At 43.1% G+C, this 18,828-nt stretch overlaps 1 protein-coding gene across 1 annotated transcript; it reads left to right on the top strand.

The window, feature by feature from the left end:
* The first annotated feature begins 721 nt into the window (after positions 1–721).
* LOC121584520 (pescadillo homolog) lies at positions 722–17,237 on the top strand. Its single transcript, XM_041900440.2, has 15 exons — positions 722–876; positions 1,456–1,535; positions 1,778–1,931; positions 2,081–2,190; positions 2,393–2,564; positions 2,939–3,028; positions 5,722–5,838; positions 6,168–6,245; positions 6,454–6,543; positions 10,053–10,183; positions 10,805–10,930; positions 12,783–12,967; positions 13,244–13,380; positions 13,541–13,726; positions 16,625–17,237. The coding sequence occupies exons 1-15, from the start codon at positions 853–855 to the stop codon at positions 16,706–16,708; spliced, it is 1,764 nt and encodes a 587-aa protein (XP_041756374.2). The 5' UTR covers positions 722–852; the 3' UTR covers positions 16,709–17,237.
* Positions 17,238–18,828: the final 1,591 nt, after the last annotated feature.

Below are 18,828 nucleotides of genomic sequence, written 5' to 3'. Positions count from 1 at the left end.
TAGAGATTTTTAGATTTGATAGGGAAGCTGAGAGGTCAAATATACTCTTTAGGTTTTCTACTGCCAAGTTTGTCCAGGAAGTTGTCTAAAAGGGATTTAATTTGTTGTTGCCTAATTGTTTTTTGGTAGGTTTCGACACTACTTTCCTTCCATCTATAGCATTTCTTAATATTATTCAGTTCCTTTGGCTTTGATGCCTCATGATTGAGTATTGCTCTGTTCAAGTTGACTGTGATTTTGCTGTGGTCTGATAGGGGTGTCAGTGGGCTGACTGAACGCTCTGAGAGACTCTGGGTTGAGGTCAGTGATAAAGTAGTCTACAGTACTACTGCCAAGAGATGAGCTATAGGTGTACCTACTCTCTCTGTGTGTGAAATCAAAATCAAATCCAAGTTTATTTGTCATGTGCACAGGTTACTGCGGGTCTAAACTGAACAGTGAAACGCTTACTTGCCGCTCTTCCTCAACCGTGCATATATTGTAGAGTAACAATGCAAATCAATGTGTGTGTGCTTGCGTGCGTCTGTGCGTTTTTGAATGAATTATGAATGAATCCTTCAGAAATTCAGCTCGCTGCTATTTAATAGATATACGGTGTTTAAACATTGACTGGTTTACCTTTTAATGGTTGAATTGCTTTAAAACTATAATTATATTCAGGCCTAAAAATGACCGCTTGAGGTGTCGGGGTCCTGTTAGCTCATTCCGCGCATGTCACCAGATATGCTTGTCACACAACACGTGCATCAGCCACCGTGGTCTTTCTTGGCGCTTGTGTTTACATGATTGTTTACAGAAGTAGACTTACACATCTAAGACATTTACAGAATAACACGAACAGATCTTTTGTAAATGGGGGGTCTACAGAAAAAGAAGGTAAGGATGTCACTGTTTGTCGGATTAATTATCCAACAATTTAGTTAGCTACGTACTGCTAAAGTTAGCAAGCTCAGGCTGTTTCTCTAAGCACAGAATTATGAGTTTAGGCCGAAAAGGTTTAGCTAGCTAGCCATTACTAGCTAGTCAGCTATAACATATCATCTATCTAACGTTAATAATCTAGCTAATTGTGTAATCGCTAGCTAGTGTGATACACTTCTATGTACCTAGCTACTCAACTATTGTATTTCCATGTCTGTCTAGTCTTGGAATCTTGTGCTGTTGATGCATATTGTGTTTTCATCCCTGCTAGCTAGCTAGGTAACGTTAGCCTAGCTGCTACATCTTCACCTGCCTGGTGCATAAAATTGGCAGTAGAGAGAGTACTAAATACTGATAATGGTTTTGCAGAACATTGTCAGCATCAAGCTTTTTACTCTTAAGTCTAGTTACACGTTTTCTAGTAATAAGAATGGCATACACTAACTAAAAAATAGGTTTCTCCAATACCTCACACATTTGTCTGACTTTCTTCAAGTCTTGTGAGTAACTGTAAACCCATGTGTCTTGTGTTAGTATGAGAGGGGCTCTGCCACCAACTACATCACAAGGAACAAAGCCCGCAAGAAGCTGCAGCTGAGCCTGGCAGATTTCAGGTACTTAGTACTACAGACCCACCGCAACCAGGGTCGTATTTATTATTGATCGTATTAGTGTTGTTGTTGGTCGTATTTATTGTTGTTGTCCCTCCCTGTTTCAGTCCGTTTTCTTCCCTTTGGTGCCTAGTGAATACGGCCCTGTACTCTGGCTGTGGATATAATCACATGCTTGCCTTTGGTATCAGTTTCTGCAATGCCAAATTGACAGTCTCTGCATGTTCATCCACTGTTCCACACAGACGCCTGTGCATTCTGAAAGGCATCTACCCTCATGAACCCAAGCACAAGAAGAAGGTGAACAAGGGTTCCACGGCCCCCCGTACATTCTACCTGCTCAAAGACATCCGGTTCCTCCTGCACGAGCCCATTGTTAGAAAATTTAGAGAGTACAAGGTAATGTTTTATACTATTGATTTGACTACGAGATACAGATATTGTTACATTTTGTGTGTTTTTACTGTTATTTACATTTTCCAGTCAACCATTTTCAAATCAAGGTGAAAATCTAGTAATGCTGGCTTTTCTTGTTCTGTCTTTGGTAGGTGTTTGTGCGTAAACTGAGGAAGGCCTATGGAAAGGCAGAATGGACTGGGGTGGAGAGACTGAGAGATAACAAGCCTGGCTATAAACTGGACCACATCATCAAGGAGAGGTGAGGTCTCAATCCACTGCAGCGCCAATTGCAAACAGCAGACGGCAGTGTTGAGCATATAATTACCTATAGAAAATAATAATGTAATAGGATCTCTGTGGTGTTGGGCCCTGTTTATTGCTCATGTCAGCATAACATTGGTAAAGGATGTCCTACATGTGTGTTTATCTGAGGATTGTGTTTGACTCTATTTGTGTGCCAGGTACCCCACATTCATCGATGCCCTCCGTGACATCGACGACGCCCTCTCCATGTGCTTCCTGTTCTCCACCTTTGCCCGCACGGGAAAGTGCCACGTCCAGACCATCACGCTATGCCGACGCCTCACTGTAGAGTGGATGAACTACATAGTCACATCTCGCTCTCTCCGGAAGGTAGGAAGGATGAGTGCAGACGTGTCCTCACTAACATAAAGAGTTGGTCCTCAATGAAAATCTCCAGGTTGTGGATAGACAAAGTGCAGGCATTATTTATTAAGTAATGATACGGACTGTTACAGGTACAATAGCCTCTGAAATGGATTTGTCATTACAATTTTATATACACGTATACTTAGCAGTGTCAGAAGCCTATAATTTTAAGTGTTGTGAAAGTGATTTTCTTTTTAGGTGGTTACTAGTCCACATTGGATATGTCAGAATGAGATGCATGCTATTTGGCAAGAGAATAACTGATAGTTAATATGCTAAATGGCTTATTATATTATCTAGTTGCAGCACACTTGATGTTGTTTTGCTTTCCCTGGCAGGTTTTCATCTCCATCAAGGGGATTTACTATCAGGCAGAGGTTCTTGGACAGCTCATCACCTGGATCGTGCCCTACCAGTTTGCCCATGATGTAAGTGCTGAGTGACATCATAGCAGCTCAAAGAGCCATTTCAAATGTATTCAGTCACTGTGTTGAAGGCCCAATTCAGTATTTTTTTTATTTAACCATTATTGTATCAGGTAGACCAATGTATTTTTTTATAGATGAGCCCTGAATTACAAATTACAGAAAATACACACATCAATATAAATACAAAATGCAAGCAGAAAGAACAACATGGTCATAAAAAACAAACGCATTAATCAGTAATAAGGTCCTCAATCAGCCTTATGAATTGCCCTAGAGGCACCAGAACATCAAATGTATGATCATTTTGAAGATTGTTCCACAGATAAGGTGCAAGAAAACAACTAAAAGCTGATTTACCTAACTCAGTAGAGACCAAAGGACTTTCCAGAGTTAACCATCCGTGAGACTGGGTGTGGTAACTCGTATGTCTAAAGTTTAGTAAAGATGTTAGGTATAGTGGGACTTTTTGTAAAAGGGCTTTATAAATGAAAACATAGCAATGTGTCAACCTACGTGACATCACCATGCTTCACCAAAGGGATGGTGCCAGGTTTCCTCCAGACGTAACGCTTGGCATTCAGGCCAAAGAGTTCAATCTTGGTTTCATTAGACGAGATAATCTTGTTTCTCATGGTCTGAGAGTCCTTTAGGTGCCTTTTGGCAAACTCCAAGCGGGCTGTCATGTGCCTTTTACTGAGGAGTGGCTTCCGTCTGGCATAAAGGCCTGATTGGTGGAGTGCTGCAGAGATGATTGTCCTTCTGGAAGGTTCTCTCATCTCCACAGAGGAACTCTGGAGCTCTGTCAGTGACCATCAGGTTCTTGGTCACCTCCCTGACCAAGGCCCTTCTCCCCCGATTGCTCAGTTTGGCCGGGCGGCCAGCTTAGGAAGAGTCTAGGTGGTTCCAAACTTCTTCCGTTTAAGAATGATGGAGGCCACTGTGTTCTTGGGGACCTTCAATGCTGCAGACATATTTTGGTACCCATCCCCAGATCTGTGCCTCGACACAATCCTGTCTCTGAACTCTGACAATTCCTTCGACCTCATGGCTTGGTTTTTGCTCCGACATGCACTGTCAACTGTGGGACCTTATATAGAAAGGTGTGTGCCTTTCCAAATCATGTCCAATGAATTGAATTTACCACAGGTGGACTCCAATCAAGTTGTAGAAACATATGAAGGATGATCAATGGAAACAGGATGCACTTGAGCTCTATTTCGAGGCCCATAGCAAAGGGTCTGAATACTTATGTAAATGAGGTATTTTTTATTTATTTTATAAATTAACAAAACATTCAAATCCTGTTTTCGCTTTGTCATTATGGGGTATTGTGTGTAGATTTATGAGGATTTTTATTTATATAATCCATTTTAGAATAAGGCTGTAAAATTACAAAATGTGGAAAAAGTCAAGGGGTCTGAATACTTTCCGAATGCACTGTATATTTGCCAAATCTCTTTCTTGGGGCCTGGAGATTTAAGTTTCAATTGATTAGAGAGCTTGACTTAAGGTTAATGATGGACTGTTTGCAGAAGATAGTGATGAGGTTCTTTTGAAAGACAACCAGGCTCACGTTTCAGGGAAAGTCAGGTTTGTGACAACTTTGTAAATGGTTGATAGGACATTGTTATAAACAGCCCTTTAGTGGTGAAATGCTTAAGTGCTCTTAGAACTAATACTGCCATTTGCTCTTTATTAAGGCAAGTTAACCCATAAGAGTCTAAGCCCTGTCTAAGTCGGGGAGGGAGGGAGGGGGTACTACTAAGCTATATGGAATTGTTTTAAGAACGTCATACCAAGTATCATTTTGCTAATTCATTTAGAATTTTAAGCCCCCTAGAAGTATACTTTAAAACAATTTTTTAAAACATTTATTGATCAACATTTTTATTTGTCCTTGCTTTGATTAGCCCTTAAAAAACACATTGAATAACAGATTCACTACATGGAACAAACATCAGTCCCCCCCCCAAGAAAGTTTGTTCTGAAGTGTCTATCCTATATCTGAGCGGTATAAGAAAGATCAGGAAAAATGTTTGGGACATGTATTTAACCCCTTATTTTTGTCACTAAACAGTCTCCATATATACTTCCATTAACTTTTTTGATTGGTCCCGGGGACCTTCAGACAAGTCTTGTGAGGCCTGTGGGCGTCCTAGAGCAAAACAACCAACATGTTCGTGAGTCTCACCTTTACACAGAGGGGTCATATTAGTTTTTAGCCCAAACTGTTCGGATGCTACAGACAGAAGTTGTCAGATCGGCTGTACCGACTCAGACGAGTCCCAGGAAGCAAAACGGAGAACACCATTGTGGGTCATAATAGGTTTTAGGCCAAACCGTTCGGACGCTACAGACGATTTTGTGAGAAGATGTGGTATGACAAAACACTGCTCTAGCTCTTTCACTGCAGATGCGGAAGTTCTAGACGGATGCGGTGGATTGGCACGGATCCAATGCAAAAAAACATCTCTACCTTAAATTTAGGGATTTTTATGGGGATATATTTTATGTTAATTAGATTTCTGCGGGGTGCAGACATCGACATTAGGGGGTTAAAGACTTTACGTTGATGCTGTTAATTGTGTTTAAATTATAGGAGCTTGACAAGCAGTTGATGGGGACTCAACATTGACTCTACAATAAAAGCTTTCAGACTAATAATAATAATCTGTCTGTCCTTTCTCCCCCAGCACCCAACAGATGTGGACTATAGAGTAATGGCCACCTTCACAGAGATGTACACCACCCTCTTTGGCTTCATCAACTTCCGCCTCTACCAGACCCTTAACCTGGTCTACCCGCCCAAGGTACCCCAGCACCTGGCCTGAACCTGGGTTGTGTTCATTAGGCACCAAGGAAAGAAAACAGACTGAAACAGGGAGTGGCTACCTTAACCTGTCCAATAACAAATGCTTGTTTTTGTTTCCTGTTGCAAAACCTTTTGCTACAGTGTGCACTAATAAATATGATCCCAGATAACCATTTCAGCCATTGCACATCATAAGCGGTGCTTTTTAAATTTAAATAATCATGTTCCTTCTGTTGATGAACATGTCTTGTCTTGTAGTGTACAGAGATCATTGGCCTGCTAATTGTTGTGTGTCTGAGCTGTTGCTAACTCCAATCCTCCCTCCAGCTGGACAGCAAAGCTGAGTCAGAGCTAAAGGCAGAGCACGAAGAGGATTATGCCATGGACTCTGAGAGCTACTTGGAGGTGGGCCTTTCATCACTGTTATGATATTAATAAATGAGTCAACGTTATATTAGCTTGATGATTCCTGTATATGTACGACAGGACAGCCAGCCCTCTCTTCATTGTTGTGGGCTACCTGCCCTACCTTGATGGGCCTCTGGCAGTAGAGATGTGTAGTTTGTAAGCGGTGTGTGGAACACTGAACAGGTGCGTTTCATGCTCTCCACAGAAACTGTCTGCCCTGAGTGCCAGTCTGGCGCGTGTGGTTGCCACTGCAGAGGAGGAGGAGAACCAGCTCGACCAGTTCCCTGCCGACGGGGTAAGGAGACACACTGAATAAACTAGCTACAGTGGGGGAAAAAATATTTAGTCAGCCACCAATTGTGCAAGTTCTCCCACTTAAAAAGATGAGAGAGGCCTGTAATTTTCATCATAGGTACACATCAATTATGACAGACAAAATGAGAAAAAAAAATCCAGAAAATCACATTGTAGGATTTTTTTATGAATTTATTTGCAAATTATGGTGGAAAATAAGTATTTGGTCAATAACAAAAGTTTCTCAATACTTTGTTATATACCCTTTGTTGGCAATGACATAGGTCAAACGTTTTCTGTAAGTCTTCACAAGGTTTTCACACACTGTTGCTGGTATTTTGGCCCATTCCTCCATGCAGATCTCCTCTAGAGCAGTGATGTTTTGAGGCTGTCGCTGGGCAACATGGACTTTCAACTCCCTCCAAAGATTTTCTATGGGGTTGAGATCTGGAGACTGGCTAGGCCACTCCAGGACCTTGAAATGCTTCTACGAAGCCACTCCTTCGATGCCCGGGCAGTGTGTTTTGGGATCATTGTCATGCTGAAAGACCCAGCCACGTTTCATCTTCAATGCCCTTGCTGATGGAAGGAGGTTTTCACTCAAAATCTCACGATACATGGCCCCATTCATTCTTTCCTTTACACGGATCAGTCGTCCTGGTCCCTTTGTAGAAAAAACAGCCCCAAAGCATGATGTTTCCACCCCCATGCTTCACAGTAGGTATGGTGTTCTTTGGATGCAACTCATCATTCTTTGTCCTCCAAACACGACGAGTTGAGTTTTTACCAAAAAGTTATATTTTGGTTTCACCTGACCATATGACATTCTCCCAATCCTCTTCTGGATCATCCAAATGCACTCTAGCAAACTTCAGACGGGCCTGGACATGTACTGGCTTAAGCAGGGGGACATGTCTGGCACTGCAGGATTTGAGTCCCTGGCGGCGTAGTGTTTTACTGATGGTAGGCTTTGTTACTTTGGTCCCAGCTCTCTGCAGGTCATTCACTAGGTCCCCCTGTGTGGTTCTGGGATTTTTGCTCACCATTCTTGTGATCATTTTGACCCCACGGGGTGAGATCTTGCGTGGAGCCCCAGATCGAGGGAGATTATCAGTGGTCTTGTATGTCTTCCATTTCCTAATAATTGCTCCCACAGTTGATTTCTTCAAACCAAGCTGCTTACCTATTGCAGATTCAGTCTTCCCAGCCTGGTGCAGGTATACAATTTTGTTTCTGGTGTCCTTTGACAGCTCTTTGGTCTTGGCCATAGTGGAGTTTGGAGTGTGACTGTTTGAGGTTGTGGACAGGTGTATTTTATACTGATAACAATTTCAAACAGGTGCCATTAATACAGGTAACGAGTGGAGGACAGAGGAGCCTCTTAAAGAAGAAGTTACAGGTCTGTGAGAGCCAGAAATGTTGCTTGTTTGTAGGTGACCAAATACTTATTTTCCACCATAATTTGCAAATAAATTCATTAAAAATCCTACAATGTGATTTTCTGGATTTTTTTTTCTCATTTTGTCTGTCATAGTTGACGTGTACCTATGATGAAAATTACAGGCCTCTCTCATCTTTTTAAGTGGGAGAACTTGCACAATTGGTGGCTGACTAAATACTTTTTTCCCCCACTGTACCAGGTGGTCAGGGGTGTGTTCGAACCAATGCCTCCCACATTCACCTTTCATTGTTTCCATTTAGAAATCACTTTCTTTCCCAAATCTTCAGGACGTGGGTGGAGGAACTATTTGTAATGTCCACTCATCTTAAATGAATAGTTCTGATACAAAAGTCATCCCCGATATTTGATGTTGATGTCCTTATAAATCAATGTTAGGTCAACAGAGAAGGGGTCATTCTTTCCAATGTATTGTGTACTAGGCATTTAAATGATTGCTAAAGAGCTACATGAAAAAGAAAGGAAAAGTTCCACCAAAGCATTCACCTTATTATGGTGCATTTCCAATGAGGATTTAGCCTGGTGTTTCTCTGTTTCCATCTACGCGGACTGGCACCCGTGTCTCTCTGGGCCATGGCTCCTGCGGACCTGCTCTAACCTGGAGCCAAGACAAGGCCCTGGGTACTTTTCAGTTTCATTTACATAACAATGGCTACCTGTGAACCAGGGTTTCCGTTCGAAATGTGGCGCCGAACATTTGACCTGCAACATTTTAATTTACCGGACATTTGAGAAATCTGCCGGACCAATATGCATTGGGTGCGAAACCTGATTAGGGCGTCCACCCACGGTGCTCAGAATGACAATCACATTTACATTATGGTAATTCATATTAACAGAACATGCAAGTTGAGGATGTAACGATGTGCGGTCCTTCTTACCAAATTCTGATGTGCACTTTGAAGATGTTAAAATAACTGTCCACATTTAATTTTCCTCAGCCAACAAGACGAGTAATGAACAGCAAAATCACTAGCCTATGTCAATCGACTATCCCCTATAGTAGAAAAGTTTACCTATTCTATTGGTCAGCTTGTCGAGAAATAAATAGCCTATTCTAAACACTCTGGGACAGTTGTGGGACAATAGCAGAGTTGTGGACTCGAGGCACATGACTTGGACTCAAGTCTGACTCGAGTCACAAATAAAATAACTTGAGACTTGACTCGGGACTCTACTTTGACTTGAGACTGATGACTTGAAATTATCTGGCCAGGTTTTGTCACTCATTTTGTGGCACAGAGTCTACATGGATTACGCTACACGCAGCCAGAGACAGTAGCCGGAGCATCGCCTTAAAAAAAAAACTGCAACAGATTGGCTAGTGAAATGCGCACTCTGATTGGACCAGCAAACTGTCAATCAACACTGGTCGGGTGAGCTAGCGAACAGATTGCTTTGCTCTACAGCTATAGGATCGGCGGGTGCAGACGGCAAATTGTAGGGAGAGGAGGATTGCCATGATAAATAAGCAGCTCCAAAAAATGTTGATCAAGAATATTAACGGTTTACTTTGCAAGCTCAACAGCAATGGGGCAACAATTACTAGCATAGGCCTACTGTTCTTTTGGTATGTAACAATTGCTTGACATTGATAATTTACATATGAAGCTTTCATTTGGAATTTGTTGTTAAAATGAATTATTACTGTGGCGCGGCTCTTCACTTACACTCTCCAAACTTCCGCCAGTGGAGAGTGCTTTTTCTTTTCTCTTGTTGAAATGTTTGCTGTTGCTTTCACATGTTTAAATGCATAGGCCCTATCTGGTAAATCTATATTCCATCTAATACTACAATAATTGCTAGCGTTTCATCATTCCATCCCTGTACTGTTTATTGCAACATGTTTGATAGACCTACGATACATTTTCAGTTTATAGGCAACTATTTCTTACCCTGCTCTGAGTGGGTGTGATGTTTACAGCAGTGGAGCTATAGGAGGACGGGCTCATTGTAATGGCTGGAATGGAATAAACTGGGGAGCACACCTCTATGGTTTAGAGGGATGAGGTGTTTGTAAACAACATGAAGAAACCAATCCCACTCCCCAGGAGGACCTGGAGAACATGGAGGCCAGAGAGAAGGAACAGAAAGAGCAGGAAGCCCAGAAGAGGCTTTTCGAGGGGCTCAAATTCTTCCTGAACAGGGAAGTTCCCAGAGAGTCACTGGCTTTTATCCTGAGGTGAGAACCAGCCCACTACCACACACACCCAATGTTGTATATAAACCCTGGATTGCTGATGCTATGTATTGGCCATCGAGAGGCTTTGAAACCTCCTCCCCAGTAGGAGCAGTCCTCCATAGGAATGAATGGAATTCTACAGTATTCCAATTACATTTATTTTTTGTTGTTGTAGTGGTACAGTAACATTAGTAATCTCAAAAGTATGCTTTAAGGAAAAAGTTTTTATATTAATGTTTAGCTCGCGTAATATAATGTAAAAGTATGCATTAAGATGTCTAATAGAATAAATGTCGCAAACGAATGTAGACATTAATAAATGCATTTCTATAGCATAAAATAAATTGCTTACAATGGTGGGGGAGTGCCAAGATGGAGGCAAGGTGGCTTCAACACAGCGCCCCCTATCTGTCCTCTAGTGTGTGTATCTATAAATCATTGCACACACCCCAGCCAGTCTGGGCTGCTCGATCATGTTATGGCACCTTGCTTTGAGTAAAAGCAAGCTGAAGGTTTTAGGGACTGGTTCCATGCCACACGCACCTCAAAGAAGAGCTTTGATGCAGAGTGAAGTGAACCATTGTTTATTTTTATTGATCTCCATCCCTCTCTGTCTGACAGGTGTTTTGGTGCCGAGGTGTCATGGGACAAGTCCCTCTGCATCGGTGGTACCTACGACATGACTGACGAGACCATTACCCATCAGATTGTGGACAGGCCCGACATAGACAAGCAGTACATCAACAGGTGAACAGGGCCCGACGGATCTACCAGTTTATTTGCAGTCATTACAGCTGTTGCAAATGTCTTGCAATTCATAAAAGATCTTGACATGAATGATATATATTTTTTTTAACGGGATACAACCCAGACCCGGCACCAGAACGATCAGTTGGATGGGCATTTCATTTCCAATAAGGGGGTCGTCTTTTTTCAAGAGACCTCCTATATTGGCACTCGCTTGCGCGTTTACATATATTTTTTATGGACGTAATAGTGAAGACCATAGGCAGCTTGTGAGTTTCAAGTTTGGGAAGCTGACAATTTATCCTACCATTTCTACCGAGCTGCATGCCAGTTATGATTAATTTTATGTGTATTTTCGTGGAACAGTTTTATTTCAATAATAACGTTTCTCAAAATCATTGCCACGTGGTTAATCATAGAAATCTGAAGTAAAATGATAAACATCTAAAAGTTCAAATTCAACTATGGCGAGAGCACTAGCCTCTGCCATATGGACATTGATCCACTTTGATCCACTGGTGACTAAAGAAATGAGAGCATAGAACTCAGAGCTGCAGCAGTAGGCCTATAACTTCCAAGTAAAATACATAGTCCTAAAGCCGACAAATACAAACAGTAGAAAATATGTTGATAAATTCTCTATTCTGCCTGTCTGCCTCCCTTTCTATCTGTCTTGACTTGAGCTATTGCTAGTGAAGTGCAACATTGTATCAAATCATCACTTGGTCCAGCCCATTGCTAGCAAAAGTGCAAAATTATATCAACTAGCATTGGGCTTATACTGGACAGATTTTGGCGAGAGTGAGCCCTCTCGCTTCGCCTCTTCCTCTCTGCTGAAACTATATCACCGGAGAAAGCACCCGAGCGAGCGAAACAGTGCCCCTCTATATGTAGCCCATGTATCTGATGCTGTCTGGCCAGAAATAGTATGACATGCCATACTCTTTTGGTCCAAAACAGCATCAGACACATGGTCTACACATACTGAGACAGAGGGGCGCTGTTTCGCTGGCTCGGATGCTTTAACTGAGATTTATGCTTCTTTCTGTCGCGTCTCGGTCAAATACATGATCAATATTTCAATATTTTATTTGGACGGGCAAGGAGGTACGGTAGGGCAGGCCATAACGCCGGCCCTGATACAACCCCACCCCTCTCGTTCAAATCACCAAATTTCTATTCAGCCAAGCTATTTTCCAAGGCTACTTACAGACCGAAGGGACCAGAGGCTTTCTGTTTGCTTGCCCGGCTGCTAACGCTCACTCTGGTGGGGGGGGGGTTCTCCTCCTTCAGTCCCCCCACAGAGATGGGCTCAGCTCATCCCCACAATGCCCCCTTTCAGAGGGCTCTTCCTGCTCTGGTCGCTCAAAGCCCCCTGTTATCGGGGTGGGTGGGGGCGGGCGGCAGAGTCACGCGTGACAGACCATGTCCTCTTCCTTTATGCCTCTTCATAGAGCTTAGCTGTACACAGGGTACATAATGCCTCTATTATGGGCCTGCTAACTCCTGCCCACATTCATTTGGATGTTGTGTTTACATTCGACTGTTGTGATCAATGCATACGACACATCCACAACTTGCTAATGTGTAAATGGTCTCAAATCTTTATGGAATGTTGAAATGCTACTTTCAATGGTGGGTTGACTTAACTGACTGTGCATAAATATCCCAATGGATCCAACCTGGCACAATGGAATAGTCCCAAAGGTGCAAACCCCACCCATCTGGTACTCCAGACAAGTATTTGAAAGAAGACAACTATTATTTGAACCCAGTTTGATATGTATCTGTGTAGAAACCTTGTCCGTAAAGGAGACAGGCTGGTGTGTCTGATGGTCGTGTTCTGTTCCAGGTACTACATCCAGCCCCAGTGGGTGTTTGACTCGGTCAACGCCAAGATGCGCCTGCCCGTGGAGGACTACTTCCTGGGGGTGACGCTGCCGCCCCACCTGTCGCCCTTCGTGGAGGAGAAGGACGGCGACTACGTGCCCCCGGAGAAGCTGAAGCTCATGGCCCTGCAGCGCGGCGAGAAGCTTGGTAAGAGCTGAGCATCTCCATGGCTTCACATGTTTCTGTTGGGCCTGCATGATGAATATTCACATGTTTCTGTTGGGCCTGCATGATGAATATTCACATGTTTCTGTTGGGCCTGCATGATGAATATTCACATGTTTCTGTTGGGCCTGCATGATGAATATTCACATGTTTCTGTTGGGCCTGCATGATGAATATTCACATGTTTCTGTTGGGCCTGCATGATGTATGTTGTGTATAACTAAAATATTCAACCATTTTTTAAAATGTTAATCTCAGTACAAGAGGAGGAGGAGGAGGAAGATGATGATGAGGAGGAGGAGGAGGAAGAAGAGGACAATGATGAGGTGGACGATGACGAGTTGACTGAGGAGAAGAATCTGAAGAAGATGGAGGATCAGCGATCCCATGGCAAGGTGAGATAATTGTAGCAGTCTCTACACGTTTGACCATCTGAATGGCCTATTTCATCCAACATAAAACAACACTGTTATCATAAGGCATTGGCGTAGTGCACAATGGGAATAGGGTGGCATTTTGGACACACACTAAGATGTATCTCTCCTGTCCCAGCAGACTCTGGCAGTGAAGGTGACCCCTGGCAAGGTGAGACCCTGGGAAACTGGTTCCGTGGGGAACAAGGTGCGCCTGGAGCAGGAGGAGAAGGCGGAGGAGAAGCGTCTGGCCATCATGATGATGAAGAAGAAGGAGAAGTACCTGTACGACAAGATCATGTTTGGCAAGAAGAGGACGACCCGAGAGGTGAGGCCCCTCCACTCCACACCTGCCTAACTGGCATGGCACCTCACAAGCCTCCCTCACTGCGTTCCATCTCCAGTCTGTACGTGGGTGTAGATGACTAGATAGACACGCCATGTAGCGGTCAGACCCATCAGTACTGAGCCAGTCTCACAACCAGCCATATTAATATACATGGAGCTAGCAGTGGAGGACAGCTCATAATAATGGCTGGAATGGAGTCAATGGAATGGTATTAAACACGTCAAACGTGGTTTCCATGTGGTTGATTCCATTACATTGACTCCATTCCAGCCATTATTATGAGCCGTCCTCCCCTCAGCAGCCTCCACTGGGAGGTAGAGAATCAGACCCGATTGGGCATTTTGGGTAAACTGGCAGTGTACTTTCCAGCAGGCAGCTCTCTCTGTGCCTAGGACCTACCTATTGAGCTGTAGGAATGATGTTTAACAGGGTTTGAATAGCCGTGCCCTGGAAAGCTTGCACACTTATTTTATTTTAAGCAAATCAACATTTTTATGTAAATGTCATGTTATCGAAGAGTCCAGACAGTTAAAAAAAAAAATATTAGCGATTTCGCCTGGTTTTGAGAAACTTACCCCACACGCAATAGACTTCCTCTTTGCTCATTCTTCAGTATTGGGGCTACGGAAAAACATGAACAAAGGCTCCAAAAACACCCAAATACGTCATTTTAGAAACGGCAAAGCTCTCAGTATAATGATGCAGTTCTTTAGATGTTGTACACACAACATTTTATCCGCAACATTATATTCCATTTGTGCGACTCGAGCGGTTTCCCCTAGCAGCTGTGCTGCTTCTTTGTGTAGCCTGCGCAGCGCAGCACAGCTTACCGATCGAGTCGCATATTTATCATACAAAAGAGCCCAAACTCCCAAGTGACTATTCAAATGTTTACTCAACGAAGATGTAACAACTGAATACACACGTTCAATACAGTGCAGTGTCTACTTATACCCTTAGCGCTCACCCCCTCCCTTCCACAAATATGTACTTTTCCATCACCCAGGATTTCTCTGTGCATATCACAGGACTTCTTATCAGTAAGGAGAGGCCTTGCCTCCCGAGTGGCGCAGTGGTCTAAGGCACTGCATTGCAGTGCTAGCTGTGCCACGGCTCTGTCGCAGCCGGCCGCGACCGGGAGACCCATGGGGTGGCGCACAATTGGCCCAGCGTCGTCCAGGTTAGGGGAGGGTTTGGCCGGCAGGGATGTTCTTGTCCCATCGCGCACTAGCGACTCCTGTGGCGGGCCAGGCGCAGCACGGTCGCCAGATTTACGGTGTTTCCTCCGATACATTGGTGCGGCTGACTTCCGGGTTAAGCGGGCATTGTGTCAAGAAGCAGTGCGTCTAGGTTGGTTTTTGTTTCGGAGGACGCATGGCTCTCGACCTTCGCCTCTCCTGTGTCCGTAGGGGAGTTGCAGCGATGGGACAAGACTGTAACTACCAATTGGATACCACAAAATTGGGGAGAAAAACGGGTAAAAACAAAAATTACAAATAAAAAGTAAGGAGAGGCCTTGAGTTATTGGGAGTACACATTACTACAGTCCATAAGTCTTCTGATACAGAGTTTGAACCTAACAGCAATGTTCCCTCTAAGCTGCGTGCGCAGCTCCTCTCGGACTGCCGTGCAGAAGAAATATCAGCCCGTGCAGAGCACGAGATTGAACTTCACTCAACTTTCTAGAATTGATAGTTCACACTATCAACGTTTCGCTCTACTGTGGGAATTTTGCTTGAATCAATGCGATATTAGCCACTTTCAATGTAACCATACTGAAACAAAATGAACTATGCAAAACTAACTGTGCGAGAGATTTTCTTGTAGGTACCAATCAGAGCGGCATTAGGCCCATATGCAAATTGCCATATATGGATCTGTGCCATTCACTTTGAACTGGACTGTGTTTAAAGCATGAGCGGTCTCAAGTAGATGCGCTTGTTTTGAGATCAAAGCGAGAGCTGCATGTAGCCACGTGCACAATTGTTCATATCCTTTGCTAGTTAGTGAGTTATTAGCCCAGTTATTGATAATTTGTAGTCAGCAATGGGGGAGTGATTGCTTCCTACAAGAGCATAAACGTGTGCATTTCTAGCCCTTTGAAAAGTGAGTCAAATAAATAGCTATTTTTTTGTCTTAAAGGGGTAGTGTTGTATTTTGAGACAGGCTTGATTACGCTAAGTAGGCAGAAGGTAGCATAATTCTTCTGATTCTCTGTAGTAATGGTATGGGAATAATGATGCATTTTATTTGGTAAAGTTGTTTCTTGCATCAAACACAACAACAACATTCAGTCACCTCCTCGTCTGAAGGACAAGTGGAAAAGCTGGTTAATGTCAAGCCCTGCATGCTTTTTTCAAAAGTCTCAGACTGTAGGCCTACATTGAACACCACACATTGCTACTGTAGGCTGAATGATAGAACTGCTATTTCCATGTTAAAATGTTATGGGATGCATTTTCTCCATTTTTTTATTTTTATGGTAAGCCAACATTATGATCAAATAGCCACAGTAGCCTACTTGACCACTGTTAAAACTGTAACTTAAAGCGGGTACAGCCTCAGTGTCAACAGTAAACGTGCGCCAGAAGTCGCACAGAATTTTCAATGTTCAGGTTTGCGCTCGGCAGACCTGAAATTTGCTCAGTGCCTAAAAAAAATTGAGGGAACATTGCCTAACAGTACTTTTTATCTCTAAGGATATAAAAACAATCTATTCACAATAAAAATATATAATGATATAAAATGGTAAAGGTAATATAAAACAGTAATTTACAATCTATCAAATCCTTTAAAGGGCATGTGACCTTGGTTGCACACCCAGGAATTCTAGAGTCACTCCACTGTTCATTAACTCAATCGGATTTCCCTTCGCAGGCAAACAAACTGGCTGCCAAGAGAAAGGCCCACGAAGACGCCAGCAAGGCAGAGAAGAAGCAGAAAAAGGCCAAGAAACTGTAGCCACCTAACAGTGGATATTCATCAAGGAATGCTTTTGATTTGTATGGTTGTCAATCATCAATCTCATGAAACTCATGGGTTTATTATGAAAAAATAGTATGAATTGGTCCCATGGAGATTGAGATCAGTGTTAGTATCATTTGTCACGAATGTTGGCAGGTAGAAATGCTGGAGGAGTCACATTGTTGCAAAATATTATCCACCCTGCCTCGTCAACCATTGTGAGGTGAATTTCTGCTTTGTTCTTATTTGTGTGAACTCTGATATTCTGGTCTACTCTATACAAGAAAGATTTTTCCACTGATTCACCCCATTTTAATATATTGAATATGTAATTAAATGGGGTTCTGTGTACTTAAGTAGAAGAACTTGTCAATTTACTGTTAATGACTCTAATAACATGAACGACAAGCCCCACTGTCATCAGTGAAATTAACTTTGTATGAAGCCTAGACTTTTTTTGTATACTTTTAAAGAGGTAGGACACTTTTTGCTTGATGTGTAATTCTAATAAATTGTTTTGTTTAAAGTGGCCCACTTCTTTGCGATGCATAGGGTAATGCTGAGTTACCCATGTGAACTTAATGTATTTTCTTATTTTCTGTCACATTACAACCTTTTCTCAAGACTTTCCATTATGGAAGTTTAAGTCTGTGTCCTATTGTAGTTAATGACTTCCTTCTATTCACTGTACCACTCACTGGGAGTCAAATAATGTATTGGTGCTGTCTGTGAATGACAGATAGCAGCCTTCTGGGTTTCAAATATGCTGGTGGTGGCACCGTCAGACCAACTCTGATACCAAAGAGGTGGAATCTGACGCCACATCATGAGGACTGTGGCGTGGACAGAGGCTGAGGGTGCCATGTTACCACTCTAGCTTTTTCCACTCTCCTGAGCTGGCCTGATTGCTGAAACCATGATGTGAAAGCACAGTTTGGGTTGGCCCGCTTTGGGTAAATTAGGCATGTGGTGGGGGCTGAGTGTGGTCCACTGTCCTGGCCTGTGGGTGGTGATTACAAGGGACTGCCCTCTGATGCTGTGATCTCAGTGGGCCAGAGACCAGGCCAGTCATGCCCTCCCTCCCGCTATTCAATCTCCTTATTCACTGACTGACCCCCGACCTCCCCACTCACCAGCATGCCTCATCTGCATTCCACACATGCCCGCCCAGTCCGAGTCTCAGCCTGGCACTTGGAGCGTGTGCCCGCCAGGGTGCCCCACGCTCAACAAAAGGCTTGTGTTCAGACTGGTTGGTGGGTGGGTGGGACGATCAGTATGATCTCTCTGGATTGAAGGGCTACAGTGTGCAGAAAGGGTAGATAGTGCCCACCTCCCTTACTGTAATGGTCAGTGCTGTATGACCACATATTGTCACATCCCGTCTCCCAGAGCCAAATGGACTCCTCAATCCCTGGCTCGTATGGTCGTTCTCTATTGACATCGTACTGCTGCTGAATGGACGGTAGTGGTACAAAATACAGTGTTCCATATTCTCACGGGTCCAAAGGACTAGCTAGGCAAATTTCCATTGAAAGTGCTTTTTAGTCCAGAAGTAGGTTTAGTCTGACAGGTAATCGGCCCTCTATTTGAAACTGAAAATGCATAATGAATAGAAAAAGCTTTTAGAAGCACAATCCATAATGTATAGTTTCAAAATATAAATAGGCTGTTGGTCCTTTAATTTGAGAATGGTAACATTTCTCCAGCCGTCCCTCAGCATGAAGTTAATTAAGGATTGTGGCTAGAATGTATTATGTACTGTATTCGCCACAAAACAAAGACCACATGAAATGCAATACCCATGTCTTTTCAGTTTATTTGGACAATAATCTATTGTCTGCGTCGCGTCATGCCTAATAACAGCCCTTAGCTGTGTGTTATTTACGATAATCCATGGGTTCGCATGCCTTATAACTTAATATTATTCTATTCATCCAATTTTCATGAAAAATGGTCTACAGTATATGCAAAGCTTGCTAAAAAAAACGTTTGAACAGTACTGTTGTGAGACAGCAGGCTTGGAGAAGTTGGCACAATCGAGGTCTTTGTGCCTTGGCTCTCTGCATTTGTTCTTTTTATACTATTTGCTACCCCTCCTATCAGCTTGCAGCTCAGAC

Source organism: Coregonus clupeaformis, chromosome 16, assembly GCF_020615455.1.
Source record: "Coregonus clupeaformis isolate EN_2021a chromosome 16, ASM2061545v1, whole genome shotgun sequence".
Classification (NCBI taxonomy): Eukaryota; Metazoa; Chordata; class Actinopteri; order Salmoniformes; family Salmonidae; genus Coregonus; species Coregonus clupeaformis.
The sequence above is the reverse complement of the archived record's forward strand: the minus strand, read 5'-3'. Positions and strand labels throughout refer to the sequence as shown.